General features: G+C 36.1%; 1 protein-coding gene and 1 long non-coding RNA gene across 10 annotated transcripts in view; both read right to left on the bottom strand.

Moving 5' to 3' along the window:
* Positions 1 to 18,908, bottom strand: part of LOC309624593 — a 1,127,080-nt gene that overhangs the window by 179,983 nt on the left and 928,189 nt on the right. The window lies entirely within an intron of this gene.
* Positions 11,500 to 18,908, bottom strand: part of NR3C1 (nuclear receptor subfamily 3 group C member 1) — a 131,928-nt gene continuing 124,519 nt past the window's right edge. For all 9 annotated transcript variants that reach the window (XM_082382694.1, XM_082382689.1, XM_082382687.1 and 6 more), the window contains exons 8-9: positions 16,261 to 16,418; positions 11,500 to 15,669 (exon numbers count right to left, since the gene is read on the bottom strand). In XM_082382694.1, coding sequence (XP_082238820.1) covers positions 15,517 to 15,669; positions 16,261 to 16,418 — 311 coding nt within the window. In that variant the 3' untranslated portion in view covers positions 11,500 to 15,516. The remainder of the gene's footprint in view (positions 15,670 to 16,260; positions 16,419 to 18,908) is intronic.

The raw sequence follows: 18,908 nt of genomic DNA on the forward strand, positions 1-18,908 counted from the left end.
TCTTCTTTTCCAATTTGTTTTCTTTTATTTCTTTTTCTTCTCTGATTTGGAAGCTAGGACTTCCAAAAACTATGTTGAATAAAAGTGGCGAGGGTGGACATCCTTGTCTTGTTCCTGATCTTAGAGGAAATGCTTTTAGCTTTTCACCTTTGAGTATGATGTTAGCTGTAGGTTTGTTGTACATGGGCTTTATTATGTTGAGGTATGTTCCCTCTATGCCCACTTTCTGGAGAGTTTTTATCATAAATGGGTGTTGAATTTTGTCAAAAGCTTTTTCTGCATCTATTGAGATGATCATATGGTTTTTATTCTTCAATTTGTTGATGTGTATCACACTGCTTGATTTCTGGATATTGAAACATCCTTGCATCCCTGGGATAAATGCTACTTGATTGTGGTGTATGATCCTTTTAATGTATTGTTGGATTCAGATTGCTAGTATTTTGTTGAGGATTTTTGCATCTATGTTCATCAGTGATATTGACTTATAATTTTTTTTGTGGTATCTTTGTCTGGTTTTGGTATCAGGGTGATGGTGGCCTCATAGAATGAGTTTGGGAGTTTTCCTTCCTCTGTGATTTTTTTTTTTTTTAAAGTATTTGTTTTTATTTATTTATTTATGGCTGTGTTGGGTCTTCATTTCTGTGCGAGGGCTTTCTCTAGTTGTGGCAAGTGGGGGCCACTCTTCATCGCGGTGCGCGGGCCTCTCACTATCGCGGCCTCTCTTGTTGTGGAGCACAGGCTCCAGACGGCGCAGGCTCAGTAATTGTGGCTCATGGGCCCAGCCGCTCCGCGGCATGTGGGATCTTCCCAGACCAGGGCTCGAACCCATGTCCCCTGCATTGGCAGGCAGATTCTCAACCACTGCGCCACCAGGGAAGCCCTTCCTCTGTGATTTTTTGGAACAGTTTCGGAAGGATAGGTGTAGCTCTTTTCTAAATGTTTGATAGAATTCACCTGTGAAGCCATCAGGTTCTGGACTTTTGTTTGTTGGGAGTTTTAAAATCACAGTTTCAATTTCACTGCTTGTAATTAGTCTGTTCATATTTTCTATTTTTTCCTGATTCAGTCTTGGGAGTCTGTAACTTTCTAAGAATTTGTCCATTTCTTTCAGGTTGTCCATTTTATTGGCATACAGTTGCTTGTAGTAGTTGGTTATGATGCTTTGTATTTCTGCGATGTCAGTTGTAACTTCTCCTTTTTCATTTCTAATTTGATTGATTTGAGTCCTCTCCCTTTTTTTCTTGTTGAGTCTGGCTAAAGGTTTATCAATTCTGTTTATCTTTTCAAGGAACCAGCTTTTAGTTTCATTGATCTTTGCTATTGTTTTCTTTGTTTCTAGTTCATTTATTTCTGCTCTGATGTTTACGATTTCTTTCCTTCTACTAACTTCAGGTTTTGTTTGTTCTTCTTTCTCTAGCTGCTTTAGATGTAAGGTTAGGTTATTTATTTGAGATTTTTCTTGTTTTCTGAGGTAAGATTGTATTGCTATAAAGTTCCCTTTTAGAACTGCTTTTGATGCATCCCATAGGTTTTAGATCATTGTGCTTTAATTTTCATTTGTCTCTAGGTATTTTTTGATTTCCTCTTTGCTTTCTTCTGTGATCCATTGGCTGTTTAGTAACATATTGTTTAGTCTCCACGTGTTTGTGTTTTTTATAGTTTTTTTCTTGTAGTTTATTTCTAATCTCATAGAGTTGTGATCAGAAAAGATGCTTGGTACGATTTCCATTTTCTTAAATTTACCAAGGCTTGCCTTGTTGCCCAGCATGGGGTCAATCCTGGAGAATGTTCTGTGTGCACTTGAGAAGAATATGTATTCTGCTGCTTTTGGATGGAATGCTCTATAAGTATCAATTAAGTCCTGGTTTATCTGTCCATTGATGAAAGTGGGGTGTTAAAGTTCCCCACTATTATTGTGTTACTGTCGATTTCTTCCTTTATGGTTGTTAGTATTTGCTTTATATATTGAGGTGCTCCTCTGTTGGGTGCATATATATTTACAATTGTTATATCTTCTTGGAATGATCCCTTGATCATTATGTAGTGTCCTTTGTCTCTTATAACAGTCTTTATTTTAATGTCTCTTTTGTCTGTTATGAGTATTGCTACTCCAGCTTTCTTTTGATTTCCATTTTTGTGGAATACCTTCTTCCATCCCCCACAATTTCTAATCTGAGAACCTTTATTTGAACTCTTTTTCAGTGCCTAATATTCTTTAAGAAATAAGGACATTTAAGTCTATGTCTTATTTTTTTAAGAGCAGTTATATTAAGGGTTTTGCTTTTTGAACTTCAAATTTATTGAGGCATAGTTTACATACAGTAACGTTCACCCTATTTAGTGTACAGTTCAGAGGTTTTTTTAAATTTAGATTTTATTAATTAATTTATTTAATTTTGGCTGTGTTGGGCCTTCGTTTCTGTGCAAGGGCTTTGTCTAGTTGCGGCAAGCGGGGGCCACTCTTCATCGTGGTGCACGGACCTCTCACTATCGCGGCCTCTCTTGTTGCGGAGCACAGGCTCCAGGCGCGCAGGCTTAGTAGTTGTGTCTCACGGGCCTAGTTGCTCTGTGGCATGTGGGATCCTCCCAGACCAGGGCTCAAACCCGTGTCCCCTGCATTGGCAGGCAGATTCTCAACCACCGCACCACCAGGGAAGCCCCAGTTCAGAGTTTTGATAGACATGTATGGTCATGTAAATATGTAACCACCACCACAATCAAGGTACTACTCCATAAAGTTCCCTCCTTTACCTTTGTGGTCATTTCCCTCCTCTTATCCCCATCCCCTGGCCACCATGATCTGATTTCTCTTCCTATGGATTTGCAGTTACAGAATGACATATAAATGGAACCATGCAGTACGAATACTTTTGTTTGTGACTTTTTTCACTTAGTGCAATGGTTTTGAGATTCATCCATGTTAATGCACGTGTTAATTATTCATTCATTTTTATTTAGCATTCTCATAGGTGTGTAGTGTTATCTTACTGTGGTTTTGTATATTCCTAATGACTAATGATGATCATTTTTTTATGTGTTTATTTTCTGTTCGTATTTCTTCTTTGGTGAAGCAACTATTGAGATATTTTGCCCCCCACTTTTGTTTTTTATTGTTGTGCTCTGAGTGTTCTTTATATATTCTGAGTAACAGTTCTTTATCAGATTTATGCTTTGCAAAGATTTTTCTCTCAATTTGTGCTTTGTCTTTTCATCTTCTTAAAAGTGTGTTTTAAAGAGCAGACATTTTAAAGTTTGATGAAATCCAGTTTATCAATTAGTTTTTTAAAAGAGTGTGCTTCTGGTGCACATCTAAGAAATCTTTGATGAACCCAAGGTCGCATAGGTTTTCTCCTACATTTATTCCACAAATTTTACAGTTTTAGATTATTCATTTATGACTGTGTTCCATTTTGAGTTAATTTTTGCATATGGTACAAGGTATGGATCCAAGTTATTTTTAAAACACGCGTGGCCAATTATTCCAGCACATTTGTTGAAAAGCCTCTTTCTCTATTGCATTGCCTTTGCACCTTTGTTAAAAAAAAAAAAAATCAGTGTCTATATAAATGTGAGTTTATATCTGGACTCTGTAGTCTGTTCCATTGATCTGTTTGTCTGTTTGTATGCCTATACCATGATGTTTTGATTACTATAGTTTTATAATAATTTTTGAAATCAGGTAGTTAGCTCTCCAACTTTGCTGTTTTATTTCACAGATATTTTGATTATTCTAGGTCCTTTCATTTCCATATGAATTTTAGAAAGTGCTTGTAAATTTCTACTGAAATTCAAATTATAATTGGATTACACTGAAACTATGGATCAGTTTGAGAAATGACATCTTAATGATACTGTCCTTAATCACATGAACAGATATATTACTCCATGTATATAAATCTGACTTTTCTCAGTGGTATTTTATAGCTTTCAGTATATAGGTTTGTCACATATTTTTGTCAGGTTTGTCTCGAAGGTTTTCACAGTTTTTGAAGCTATTGTAAACAGTATTTTAAAAAATCAATTTCTAGTTGTTTGTTGCTAGTGCATAGAAATACAGTTAATTTTTATATGTTGATCTGGTATCCCAGGTGTCAGCAGACTTTTTTTGTAAAGGGCCGGATAGTAAATATTGTAGGCTTTGCAGGCCGTATGTCTCACAGTTACTCAGCTCTGCCTTTGCTATACGAAAGCAACATAGACAATCCATAAAATGCATGTCTCTGTTTCAGAAACTTTTTTTTTTTTTTTTACAAAAATAGACAGTGGGCTGAGTTTGGCTATATGACATAGTTTGCTGACCCCTGTTGTATCCTGCAACCTTGCTAAACTCACTTATTAGTTCTAGTAGCTTTTTTAAAACTAGTAATTTATTGAGGTGAAATTAATAAAACATAAAATTAACCATTTAATTCAGTGGCATTTAGTATATTCTCAGTGTTGTGAAACCACCATCTCTGTCTAGTTCCAAAATATTTTAATAACCCCAATGTAAAACCCTTACTCATAAAATAATTTCTTCCTATTATTCTCTTCCCCCAGAGCCTGCCAACCAACAGCCTTCTTTCTATACCAATAGATTTGTCTATCCTAGATATTTCATGTGAATGAAATTATACAATATATCACCCTTTGTGTCTGGCTTTTTTCACTTAAAGTAATGTTTTGGAGGTTCATCCACATGGTAGCATGAATTTGTGCTTCATTTCTTTTTATGGCCGAATACTATTCCATTGTTTATACATACTACAATTTATTTAACCATTCACCCATTGATGGTCATGTGTGCTATTTCCCTCTTTTGGCTCTGGTGGATAGTGCTGCTATTATGAACATGTGTAAATGTATTTGCTTGAGTACCTGTTTTCCATTCTTTTGAGTTTATACCTAGGAGTGGAATTACAGGGTCATGTGGTAATTCTGTGTTTAACTTTTTGAAGTCTAGTAGCTTTTTTGTAGATTCCCTAGATAGATGATCATGTTGTCTCTGAGTAAAGATAGTTTTACTTGTTCCCGCTAATCTCATTGCATCTTGTTTCTTTTTTGCCTAATTGTATTGGCTAAAGCCTCCAGTACAGTGGTAAATGGAAGTTGTAAGAGTATATACATCCCTGTTATTTATTTTTTTTTAACTGAAATTGGGAGGAAAATGTTCAGTGTTTTCCCATTAAGTATGATACTAGCAGAAGGTGTTTTATAAAAACCCTTTATAAAGTTGAGGAAGTTTCCTTCTATTCCTAGTTTGCTAAGAGTTTGTTTTAAATTAGGAGTGTATGTTGGGTTTTGTCAAATGCTTTGTCTGTATCTATTTGGATAATCATGTGGATTTTTCATTTTCAGTTTTTCACTGTTGTGAATTGCATTGGTTGATTTTGAAATGTGAATCCAATCGTGTATTCCTGGTGTAACCCTTTGATCATGATGTGTCATCCTTGTAATTGACTGTTAAATACTATTTGGTAAAGTTTTGTGTAGAATTTTTCCATTTATGTTCACAGGGGATATTAGTCTGTAGTTTTCTTTTCTTGTAATTTTTGTCCAATTTTGGTATCAGCATAATGGATTAGAATGGATTGAGAAGTATTCCCTCCTGTGCAGCTTTGTTTTTGGAAGAGTTTCTGTAGAATTGGTATTATTTCTTCCTTAAGTGTTTGGTAGAAGTCACCAGTGAAACCATGTGGGCCTAGAGTTTTCTTTATGGAAAGGTTTTTAACTACAAAGTCAATTTAATAGCTATAGGGCTAACTAGGTTATCTATTTCTTTCCTTTTTTTTTTTTTTATAAATTTATTTATTTATTTTTGGCTGTGTTGGGTCTTCGTTGCTGTGTGTAGGCTTTCTCTAGCTGCAGCGAGCAGGGGCTGAGTGGGGACTACTCTGTTGTGGTGCATGGGCTTCTCATTGCGGTGGCTTCTCTTGTTCCGGAGCACGGGCTCTAGGCGCACGGGCTCAGTAGTTGTGGTGCACGGGCTTAGTTGCTCTGGAGCATGTGGGATCTTCCTGGACCAGGGCTCGAACCCGTGTCCCCTGCATTGGCAGGCGGGTTCTTAACCACTGTGCCACCAGGGAAGTCCCTCTTTCCTTTTTTTTAAACATCTTTTTTGAGCTATAATTCAGATACCAAAAAACATACCCAGTTAAAATGTTCAATTCAAAGGTTTTTTGTATACTCAGAGTTGTGCAATCATCAATACAAGTTTCTTTTAGAACATTTTCGTTACCTTACAAAGAAGGTTGGTACCCATTAAGCAGTCACTCTTTAATATCCCCTCCTCCTCCCCCAGTCCCTGGGAATCTCAAATCTACTTTCTGTCCATAATCCATTTATATTAAATATCCAGATTTGTTTATTCTGGACATTTAATTTAAATGGGTTTATAAAATATGTGATCTTTTGTGACTGGCTTCTTTTACTTAGCATAGTATTTGCAAAGTTCATCCAAAAAATGTATGTATCAGTATTTCATTTCCTTTCATTGCTAAGTAATATTTCATTGTATGAATATACCGTGTTATTTATCCATTTATCAGTTGATGGACATTTAGATTGTTTCCACTTTTTGGGCATTATGAATAATGGTGCTGTGAATATTTGTGTAGAAGTTTTTGTGTGAATATGTTTTCTATTCCCTTGGCTATGTAAAATTTACAATTTTGATTTTTAGCTCAGATTGTTCTCCCTCTCATTAATAACAGTTAATGAAATTTAGTTCACATTTATATGCATCAGTTACAGTGACAGCTTTGGGAAACTCTCCATGTGGGGTAAACAGGCTGGTTCCCTTTCTTTGCCAGACTTCTCATTGACCAAGAAAAATTCTGCACAGAAGACTTAGATCAAATCTATAACTTCCCACTTCTCCTTTGATCTTATTGCCTTGGCACTGCTCTTCTCATGCTTTGAGATATGGGTTGGAAATGGAAGACCCTTTCTGAAGGAATATTGAGTGCCTCTGGATGACCCCTGCCAAGGTGTGGTAGTTGGGAATGTACAGGATAATGAAAATGCAGGCCAGTAACAGAACAGTGTGACTTTTATTAATTAGGATATGTGAGGTTGGAAATTTGTATGCAGTTCTGGTGTTCACATCACTCTTCATCTGATTCACCTTGACCCTTTATGCATGTTTTTTGGGAGAGCATTAAAAACAAAATTCCCCTCTTCTTTTAGATTTCCTTAGATGTCTTATATTTTTCTCTTATATTTCCTTGAAATCTAACATGTTTTGAGCACTTGCTGTATGGTAGGAACTGAGCTAAAGCAGCTTAAATATGTCGTATCTCATTTAATTCTCATTCCTTTAAGATGTTGGTATTAGTTCCATTTTTCAGATGTGGAAGTAGGCTTAAAGTGGCTGTAGAATTTTCCCAGGATCACAGACTTAGTGAAGGACAAAAGTAAGGCTTGAACCCACATTTGTCTCATTATGAAGTTGTAACTACTAAGGTCTTAAATTATTAACAGTATTTGTGCCACACATTCTTTTGTATTTAAAATGAGCAGTCTTGTGTATGCTATAAGTTTTTTTTTATCTGTCACGTTGGCAGTCTGTTTGTGCATGGTTGCTATCTCAGGGTGAGTACAACATATAAAAGGTTGAAAGAGAAATCTATTAATATTAAATGAGTAAGTCCTTGTCTGTGCTGAACTTCAACTCTTCCTTTAGCACCCAGCACAGTGAAAACACCTTTTCATAGGCTTTCCTGAAAAACAGCTGCACTATGTATTCAAAGTACTTTGTACCAGCCTCATATACAGTGAACGGCAATTATACTTTGCTTGTCCACTCTTAGATATTTTATATATATGTATCTATCTATATATCTATATATAACTTACATACCATAAAATTTACTCACTTTACATGTACATGTTAATGATTTTTATTAAATTTACTGAGTTGCAAAATCATCATTATAATGCAATTTTAGAACATTTTCATCTTCCCATAAAGTTCCCTCCTACCTATTTTCACTTAGGCCCTGATGCCATCCCCAGCCATAGGAAGCCATTGATCTGCTTTCTGACTCTATAGCTTTGCCTTCTCTGGACATCTCATATAAGTGAAATCAAGCAATATGTGGTCTTTTTTGTATGACTTCCTTTACTTAGCATGTTTTTGAGGTTCATCCATATTATAGCATGCATCATTCTTTTTTTTGTTATTGCTGTGTAGTATTTTATTGTATGGCTCTGCTACATTTTGTGTATGTGTTCATTCATTAATGTTGTGTTTATGTTGATGGACATTTGAGTTCTTTCCCCCTCTTGGCTATTATGAATAATGGTGCTATGAATATCTGCATGCAAGTCATCATGTGCCCATGTTTTTTTCCTTTCAAATAGACACAGAGCAATGGAATTGATGAGCCACGTGTCTCATCTTTGATTCCTTGAGGGCAGGAACATCACGCTGAAGTTTTAGTATTGGTTTAGTGGTCTTTTCATTGGCTCCTCTAGCACGCCTGCCACATAGTTGGTAGGGAAACTGGTCAAGAGGTATTTATGATATAGTTTCATGCTCTGTGAGTCTTTGTTTGGTTTTTATGCACACTATCCCCTACTAGTGCCACTTGGAAAGAGTTTTATTTTTATCTCCATTCCTTGCAATGCTAGCAAACAACCCTAATGGTTTTGGATGACCTAGATTCTTATTTCCAGCATAATCCCGTGTATACTCAAAGACAGTACTTTCCAAGACAATGCCACATTAATAGAAAAGCTATGGCTTATTTACATTGTGTACACATATTATTGACTATTTATGGTGAGGGTATAGAAGGTGAACAGTATAAACTGTCTTTTATTCAAGTGGGTTGGATAGAGTTAGGAAAGTTTTTTGGGTTTCTGATGTTGTCTGTATCAGCGGTCCCCAATCTTTTTGGCACCAGGGACCGGTTTTGTGGAAGACAATTTTTCCACGGACCTGTGTGGGGGGAAGTTTCAGGAGGTAGTGAGAGTGATGGGGAGCAATGGGGAGCAGCAGAAGCAGCTTCGCTTGCTCGCTCGCTGTCGCTCACCTCCTGCTGTCTGGTTCCTAACGCAGACTATCAGTCCACGGCCTGGGGGTTGGGGACCCCTGGTCTGTATGAACTGTTTTGTTCTGAGATTAGCATGTCTGTAACCGAATAAAGTAAAAAATGTTTCCCTAGCAAAGTATTGTTTCATTTTAACTGGGAAACAGAAGCTTGATAAAAAAGAAGGAGACTGCTATAGTTCCTAATGCTCTTAAGAGCCACTTACTGCCAGTTAATAGAGATTAGCTGAAGGTCTAAAAAAATATTCAACTAGTGTAAATGCCTCTGTATTTTCAACACCCAAAATCAGGCTCCTACTTGCCAAACTAAGAATAAATTTTGCATCAATTTTCATTTATAAACAACTGTCTTCCTCATTTTGAGTGTAGCCTATGTGCCTTATATAGCTTGAAGAAATAAGTTTGTTGATTTTCCTTTAGGTGTTAGTGAGACAGCTTCCTTGTATATTTGACAAACCAAAGGGTATTGTCATCTCTGGGCAGCTGTTTTTACCATCAACATCCCCAAGGGATAGGACACGTTTTTTTAAAAATAAATTTATTTATTTATTTATTTATTTATGGCTGCGTTGGGTCTTCGTTGCTGTATGCGGGCTTTCTCTAGTTGCGGTGAGCGGGCGCTCTTCTTTTTTGCGGTACACGGGCTTCTCACTGTGGTGGCTTCTCTTTGTTGCGGAGCACGGGATCTAGGCGCACAGGCTTCAGTAGTTGTGGCACATGGGCTCTAGAGCGCAGGCTCAGTAGTTGTGGCGCACAGGCTTAGTTGCCCCGCGGCATGTGGGATCTTTCCAGACCAGGGCTCAAACCTGTGTCCCGTGCATTGGCAGGCGGATTCTTAACCACTGTGCCACCAGGGAAGCCCAGGACACATGTTTTTTTGTTTTTGTTTTTTTTTCAGGACACATGTTTTTAAGAGAAGGAATTATCATTATTAAATGTCTAAGTCAAAATTGATATGGTAGTAAAAATGATTAGATTAAATGAGATCATGTCAAAAGGCTGATATAGAATGGTCAATATGGGTTCATTTAATCTAGTTAGGAGCTTCGTATTAATAATTTCTCAGTAGTGCTTAAGAGCATGGACTTTTGAGCCAGATGCCCAGTGTTTAAAAAAAAAAAAAAAGTCATACTTCACCACTTCCAAGCTTTGTGACCTAGGCAAGTTAGTTGTTTAAGCCACAGTCTCCTCATAAAAATACAATGAGATTAATAGTACTACTTTATAGTAGCACTTTATAGGGTTGTTAAGTTTAAATGAGATAATATATTGAAACATGATGCCTGGCACAAAGTAAGTGCTCAGTAAATGTGAAACACTAGCTTAGTTTAACAACAGAAAACACCAGTTCCCTGGGAGCTTGTAGACTAGAGGCATGTTCTCTGACATGTGATAAATGTGGCCTCATTACAAAGATTTTTCATTCAAACTTCAATAAAATGGGAGTTAGTTAGCAGGTATGAATCAGTTTAAACTCTGAGCTTTTCCCTTTATAAAAGAGAGTTAATATCTTCCTCAGAATTTGTTTTTATTTCATTCATTTATTGGGTAGGCGAGGATTAACTGGTATAATGTATGTGAAAGTGTTCTACAAATGTAAGGCTAATACTTGAAGTGAATGGTAAAGCAATAACGTGTACTGGTGCCATATCATCTGGCATTTCTGCATTGTACCTTAAGACACTGGGAAAGGAGGTTTGTTGTATACACTTTCGCAAGTGACTGACTGAGGGTAGCAATAGTATTTTTCTTGTTCATATTCTAGCTTCAGTATTTATTATATAGTGGGTACATAGCAAATACTTGGTGCACATATGATGGATAAGGCAAACTTGGTTTTAAAATCATAATACCTTTTCCTTAGGGATGGAGGTCACTTGTGGAGAGAAGAGTGTTGATAGGAAAGTTTGTTAGATCATCCAGTTCATGGATATGACCTGAACACAATATGCTTTTGGAAATACTATATAGATTGTATAGAATAACTGGCTTACCATTTTACCCCTTCTGCTTTTATTGTCTATAATGTGCAACACTGCTATATTTACTAAATGTTTATGTCCTTTTCTGGAGAAAGAGCTGATTTTAATTTAAGATAAGAATTTTGACTAGATAATACATTTATTTACATAAAATATCAACTTTCATGATAAAGAAAGACTGTTACAGTTGGAGAAGGCTTAGGAGTGAGTTCTTCCTTCCCTTAATAGCCTTTGCAGTAGTTGGTACATGACCATTTGAGGCATAGATGGGACAGTCTTTGGGTCTTTGAAGCCAGGGTTAAGCTCATTTTGAATTTCTCCCATATTAGCGTGTAACCGTTGCCACATTGACATTTAAATGTCCACTTTAGCATCTTAAGCTTCCTGAAGTGGTAACTCCACCTTCAGTAGAAGAGGGAGGAAAAAAGCAGGAAAATTGGAACTGCATGAGTTCTACAAAAGCATGTTGGAGTCATATAATGAAAAAGCAGATTTTTTTTTATTATTATGTTTCTCCATATTTGGCATTGCTGTAATTGGCTAACTAACATTTACTGTCAATTCAGTACAAATGTGTGGTTTGGTAATACCAGAAGAGCAACTTTAAATGAAAAATAAAAGTTAAACATTTCCACACAAGATTTTACAGTCTGACATTTCACTGCGTAGATAAAAAGACACTTTTTTTTTTTAAACTACAGATTATTATTCAGCATGAATAAAAAACTACAACTTTTATTTTTAAACAGGAGTCACTGGTTTTAATTTTTACACATTTTAAAATTACTGTGATAAAAAATAATGAAAAAGCTTCTTAATAATGCCATACACAGTATAATATAGATTTGTCCCCATTATATAGCATTTGTTTAATATACAAAATAGAATATTGACACACTTGAATCTATGTGTAGTTAAGCAAGTTATTCGAGGAGGGTATTTTCATACAGCCTTTCATCAGAAAATAAAATCCTTCTTTCAGGCATCTTCTAGAGAGAAGGTAATCCTTCCCCAAAAACCTGGTAACTAATCCTTGGTGGACCAGGCTGACTGAAAACGATAAACTTCCATTCCAAGTGGTTAACATGTCCTCCTTACACTCTTACTTCCAATTCTCAAACCAGGCACAGAAAAACACTTTCATCTACAGCTACAGTCTTTTGGGTGATCCACCAAGATCAAAATCTCACTGAGGGCTGCCACAGTTCTTGACTTCTATCAGATCAAAGTATAATAATATTGTTTATCTCATGGTGATGTAGTTTTAGGATATTTAACAGAGAACTAAAATGATAAGACTTAACGATAATAGGTTGTGTAGATAGATAAGTGAAATTGGAATTGCTCCTTCTCCCATCCCCCAGTTCTGAAGTGAGGCTGGCTTTCCTTTATATGCATATCCAGAGCTCATCCTATGCTAAATATTAAGCTCTTCATAAACACTAATCATGCTGGTTTTCCTTTTGGGGTGTCTTTTTTTTTTTTTTTTTTTTCAGGAGAAGGAAGGTGCTCTTTTAGGGTCCCCTCCCATAGTTTTAGACAGTTGGGTATACATATCCCAAAGCACTTGTATAGTATCCCATAGCAAGGCCTAAAAATACAGAGAGGGTCACTTTTTTCTACCAGTAATTAAAAATACTTTTCAGGATTTGTTGTGAGTCACCTAGGCACGTCACCTCTCGCTGAAATTACTACAAACGTCAACAGTTTGGGATGGCAAGATACAACATACATAGAAGATGAAGCTGCTTTCAAATAGCACCATAGCTTTCTTCACTTAAATCCATAATTATACTCACACATAATTCAGGTAAATTTCTTCTTTCCCACATATCCTAAATTGTCACAGCTTCTTCTTCCATTTAATGTACAGCCTCCTATAGTTTTATGAGTGTCAGTCCATTTCCTTTTAACCACAAAGTGCACATATCTTTTATTCACTGAGCTCTATTTCTGGGGAGCCAAGGTTGTTGGGGCTAAAGTCCAGATTCCCGTGTGATGTGCTTTCTGCAGCGTTCTATAAATGAATAATAATTTATCTTTCAGAAGCTCTTTCTGAAACGTAACACTGTCGCTGATGATAATATTCAAGCGGTATTTCTTAGGCACCAAAAATTTCACATCCAGCTGGGTTACAAACCATTCTAAAATACTTTGAGATCAATTTAAACAATTACAAAGGAATAGCCCCTTTTAGAGAGCATTCAAAAAGCAAATGATTACATTTTTTATTAAATAATTTCTCTAAAATACCGAAAAATAAGAACATTCAAAAAGCATTCAAAGAAAACATAAACATGTCCTCATTTGGAAAGGAACTCTTGTAGGAAAGAAAGGAATTAGTGTATTATTGGCAACCTATGAGATTCTGCACTATTTACATATTGCTGGTACCTCTATGCGTATTATTGCCAAACTTCTAAAGCCTCTGTTTTTATTAAACTGTTGGAGAGGCTGTACGTGATGGTGCCTGTAGGTGTGTAAGCACCGCCTTTCTGTCCCCTGTTTAAACACTTTAGCGCAAGGGGAGGTTCAGTAAACTAAACCTGCGCGGACAGACTCACTGTTGGAATGAGAAGGGTGGCCATTCTGGGAGGCAGAGGGTGACTTCCTCTCTGACCTCAATGGGACGGAGCCTCGAGAACCTTCATAGCACACAGGGCCAGCCTCCATTTCCCTCTTCCTATAGAGCAGACCTGTTTGGTTTCTGAGCCCACTGCTGCCTGTATGAATGCTCGCACACATTATAAATCATAGAGGTTATCCGTCAACATTTCTTTGACCCCTACAAAAAATATATAACATGTCATGATAAAACAATCTCATCTAAAAATCATTCTTATTTTACACTATACAAGCTATTTTACAATCATTTTAATAAATTGCATGTAAAGCTGCAGTAGCCCTTCCCTTCCCAGATTAGTGAATACCAATATGATATATATCTGAAACTATAACTAAATATAAAAATATATTAGAAGTTTCATATTTTTAATATTAGATTTTCAGTTTTCTATTACACAAATAATTTGGCCACCTTGAATAGAAATCAAATTTCTTGTGGCTTAGTAAATACAAGTTTTGAGTTTACAGAAAGTTGGTAAGGTGCACACAGAAAGGGCTACTACAGCTTCTATCTTGTTTAAAATGATAATTCTCAACAGTGAGGAGGAGAAATTCACATGACTTTTGTTGAACTCCATGGCACACATAAGGATGTGAGGGATGTATAGTTTTACGAACACGGAAGTCTGACGTATAGTCCTAAATCAGAAAAATCAGTAGCTGAGCTTTCCTGTACCCCCAGGAAAGAAAGACCAATTGGTGACAAATGGGAATGTGAAAATGGGTGTCTAGCCACTTTTGCCATATTACAGACTTTGGCGGGGGGGTGTAAAGTTTAGAGGGAGGAATTACTTGGACAGATTAAAATCTTCTCAGCTGTGTTTCAGCTGGTTATCTGGAATCATAACTTTTAAGAAGTTATACAAACTACAACAAAAGGTCCTGAAAGACAGTTTACCAACTTTCTTGCCATCTAACCATTGCAGTGATAGGGCGTTAGGTACAAACAGGGCCTCTTGGTAGTTTTATTTTTTTTATTTTTTATTTTAAAATTTTTTTTAATTAGTCTTTTGTAATCCATGGTTTACCCAGCAGGTCACTGGACTAGCTGCTCTACACCAGTTAGGATGGTTAATTTGCACAATCTATATAATTCTCCACTGAAGCAGATATGTACAAAATATGAGCTTTTTTGACAAGAAAACTGGAGATTTGAGTCAATTTTTGTGGTCTTCTGATAGCTAAGTGCCATCAGGTTAGAAGCACCAACCCATTTTCACACAGAAGATTAATGTTTAGAGTTTATTTAGGAAAGCTATGAACTAGCTGCCCATCTTAAACAGCTATACAATAACTTGAATACAAAAATTATGTAAGAAAAAATGAGCAAGCATAGTTCACTGAATATAAAGGAAATTGTTAAAACCAGACAGTAATAGCTATAAAAGGCACAACTTCCCTTTTCTGATATACACTTGTAAACTTTTTTCAGGTTTCCATGCATAAATCAAAAAATGCTATCCTAACTATACAGGGGAAAATACACCAACAAAAAGTCTAGAAAATCTTGTCCAGCCAACTGTGAAAAGTATGAGCAGAAAGTTCATCACGCAGACTTCGGGCACTGGTGGTTTAGGTGCCATCCTTCTCTGAAAGTGGAGCTTACCCCTGTGTTATTGTTTCTAATTTCTGGGATCCACCAACTATCACTTTCTACTTTTCCCATCACTGAAAAGTGATGGCTCAACTGCTTCTGTTGCCAAGTCTTGGCCCTCTATAAACCACATGTAGTGCGTATTTAAAACAAAACAAAAACCAAAACCAGACAAAAACAAAAAAGAAAAACAAAACTGCTACAGGACAGATTGACAGTGTGTACAATAAAAGCTATAAATTCAACTTTCTTTAAGGCAACCCTTCTTATTAAGGCAGTCACTTTTGATGAAACAGAAGTTTTTTGATATTTCCACTTGAATATTTTGGTATCTGATTGGTGATGATTTCAGCTAACATCTCTGGGAATTCAATACTCATGGTCTTATCCAAAAATGTTTGGAAGCAATAGTTAAGGAGATTTTCAACCACCTGCAAGAGAATATATAGTAATGATCAGTCTTAAAAACTTAGCAGTAGGGATATCTCATGCTTGTTGTTGGCCTCTTTTTTTTTTTTTTTTTTTTTTAAATTTCTGACTTAGAATATACCAATCTCTGCTGGAATTCCCCAGGTGAAAAAGAAGTTTACCCAAATAAAATGAGCACTCAGGTACCAAAGATCTTTGAATTTCTTAAATTGTATATAGAATTATATGGAATTAAGTATTTTGTGAAGAATTGCAGTACCATAGTATATGAAGGACACATTCGAACTTACTGGATAAATTCATACAAAAATAAGGAATTCTACCTTTTAAAAAAATAGTGCTGTTAAATTCTGTACTAGCATCATGATGTTAGATGCACATAACTAGATGAAACAGTATTTCATAATTGGCCTTAGGAGAAATGTGTGCCAAACTGAACTTTATAGGTTGAAATCAAACCATCACGAAAATCCATAAATGGGAAAAAAAAAAAAACCCCAACAACTACTGGTATATAATTATATACACTAATCAGGACATACTTTATGTCTCAGAAAATTCTTTTGATATTTGGATTTTTGTTTGACACTTACATCATGCATGGAGTCCAAGAGTTTTGTCAGCTGGTAAAACCGCTGCCAGTTCTGACTGGAGTTTCCTTCTCTCTTGACGATGGCTTTTCCTAGCTCTTTGATGTAGGTCATTCTAATTTCATCAAATAGCTCTTGACTCTTCAAACCTTCCTTAGGAACTAAAAGGTTAAGATGTAATCAATTAAAGAATTTTCTTGTGATAACTTTTCATTTATGCAAGTAGGGCATTTATTAGTAGTAGCACATTTCATGATTTACATAGTCTATCTGTTCTTAATGCACTCCATTAAAACAGAAGCATTTTCGAAGGATTATGAAACTACAGCCATGAGAGAATATGGGATAATAGAACATTGGAGGACTTAACTTTGGGTTTATCACTTTGTTTCTCATTTATGAATGGAGCTGGTAAGCACCTTCCTCCTCAGTTCACAAAGCTAATTTGAAGACCAAATGAATAATACATTGACTGTCATTCTGCCCTTGAGTTTAATTCTAGTACAGACATAGACGGTTTCAACAAAACAGTGTTTATTCTTTCAATTACATCTTGGAATATCTGTGATATCACCAGTCAATTAGGACCTTAAAATCAGCATGCAATACATTTTATTAATCAGTGTGTTAACATACTGAGTTGGTACAATTCCAGTCTAAAAAGAAACTTGTTTTTTTATGTGGCTTATATATATGCCTTACTGGGGAGCAAATATCTGCCTTTCCTTATGTACAGAAATACAGAAAATACCTCATGGATCATAAAGTTGGTATAAAATCATTTTTTTACATTACTCTTCAAAAAATGATACCAGTAAAAGGGACTGTGAACAGAGTGTTAACCATGGTTTCACTTAGTCTTGCAGAGATTATGACTTTTGTGGATGCTACATTTCTTAAAGTGTGCTCCTAGGAACTCTGGTTCTGTGTTAATGATGATTAGGGAAAAAAGGATTTGATGGTCAGAATTTAGCAAAACTAAGTGTTTAATACAAAGTTAGGCAGATTTCTGGATTTCAGGACTTCTCAGAGCTATAATTATGCACTCTCCAGGGAGGGGAACACATTGTTTCCCGAACTTAAACTTCATTGCTGCTGACATCTTAGAAAATGCTGGAATAGAGGAAAAGCAGTGGGTTCAGGAGAAGGAAGTCTTTTTCATTCTTACTTGCCCTGTGGACTTGAGTATAACCTCCCTGAGCCCGTTTCCTACTCTTTCTCAGTGAATTAAAAAAATTTTTTTTATTTAAAAAAATTTAGATATAATTAATATATAACATTACAATTTCAGGTGTATAACACAATGATTTAATATTTGTATATATTGCAAAATGATCACCACAGTAAGTCTAGTTAACATCCATCACCATAAATTGTTACAAAACTTTTCTTGTGATCAACTTTTGAAGATTTTACCCTTAGCAATTTTCAAATATACAGTATCATTATTAACTGTAGGCACCCTGCTGTACATCTCCATGAATTATTTATGTTATAGCTAGAAGTCTGTACTCTCTAAACTCTTCACCCATTTCTCCCATCCCCCAACACCAGCCCCCCAACACACACACAACTCTGGTATCCACCAGTTTGTACTCTGTGTCCATGAGCTTTTGTTTTTAGATTCCACATACAAGTAAGATTATATGGTATTTGTCTTCTCTGACTTATTTCACTTAGCATAATGCCCTCAAGGTCCATCCACGTTGTTGCAAATGATGAGATTTCATTCTTTCTTATGGCTGAGTAATATGCCAGCAAATATATATACCACATTTTCTTTATGCAGTCATCCATCAGCAGACACTTAGGCTGTTTCCATATCTTGGCTATCATAAATTATTCTGCAGTGAACGTGGGGGTGCACTTCTCTTTTCCATATCTTTTTTTGTTTCCTATGGTTAAATACCCCAAAGTGGAATTGCTGGATCATACAGTAGTTCTATTTTTAATTTGCTGAAAAACCTCCATACTGTTTTCTATAGTGGCTGCACCAATTTACATTCCCTGAAGAGTGCACAAAGGTCCCCTTTTTCTCCACACCCTTGCCAACACTTGTTTTCTTTGGGCTTTTTGATAATAGTCATTCTAATAGATGTAAGGTGTGGTTTTGATTTGCATGCATTTCCCTGATGACTAATGATGTTAAGCACCTTCTTATGTACTTGTTGACTGTTTGTATGTCTTTGTGAGATGTCTGTTCAGGTCCTTCGCCCATTTTAAAAACCAGGGTATTTGTTTTTTTGCTATTGAGTTGTATGAGTTCTTTATACGTTGTGGATATTAACCCCTTATCAGATATATGATTTGCAAATATTTCCTCTCATTTGGTAGGTTGCCTCTTCATTCTGTTGATGGTTCCCTTTGCTGTGTAGAAGCTCTTTAGTTTGATATAGTCTCATTTGTTTATTTTGCTTTTGTTGCCTTGGCTTTTGGTGTCCAATCTGAAAAATCAACCCCAAGACGGACATCAGGGAGCTTACGGCCTATGTTTTCTTCTAGGACTTCTATGATTTCAGGACTTATGTTCAAGTCTGATGTATTTTGAGTTAATTTTTGTGTATGGTGTAAGACAGTGGTCCAGTTTCATTCTTTTGCATGTAGCTGTCCAGTTTTCCCAACATCTTTACTAAAGAGACTGTTGTTTCCCC

Source organism: Balaenoptera borealis (genome assembly GCF_965194805.1).
Source record: "Balaenoptera borealis genome assembly, chromosome: 2".
NCBI classification, from domain to species: domain Eukaryota; kingdom Metazoa; phylum Chordata; class Mammalia; order Artiodactyla; family Balaenopteridae; genus Balaenoptera; species Balaenoptera borealis.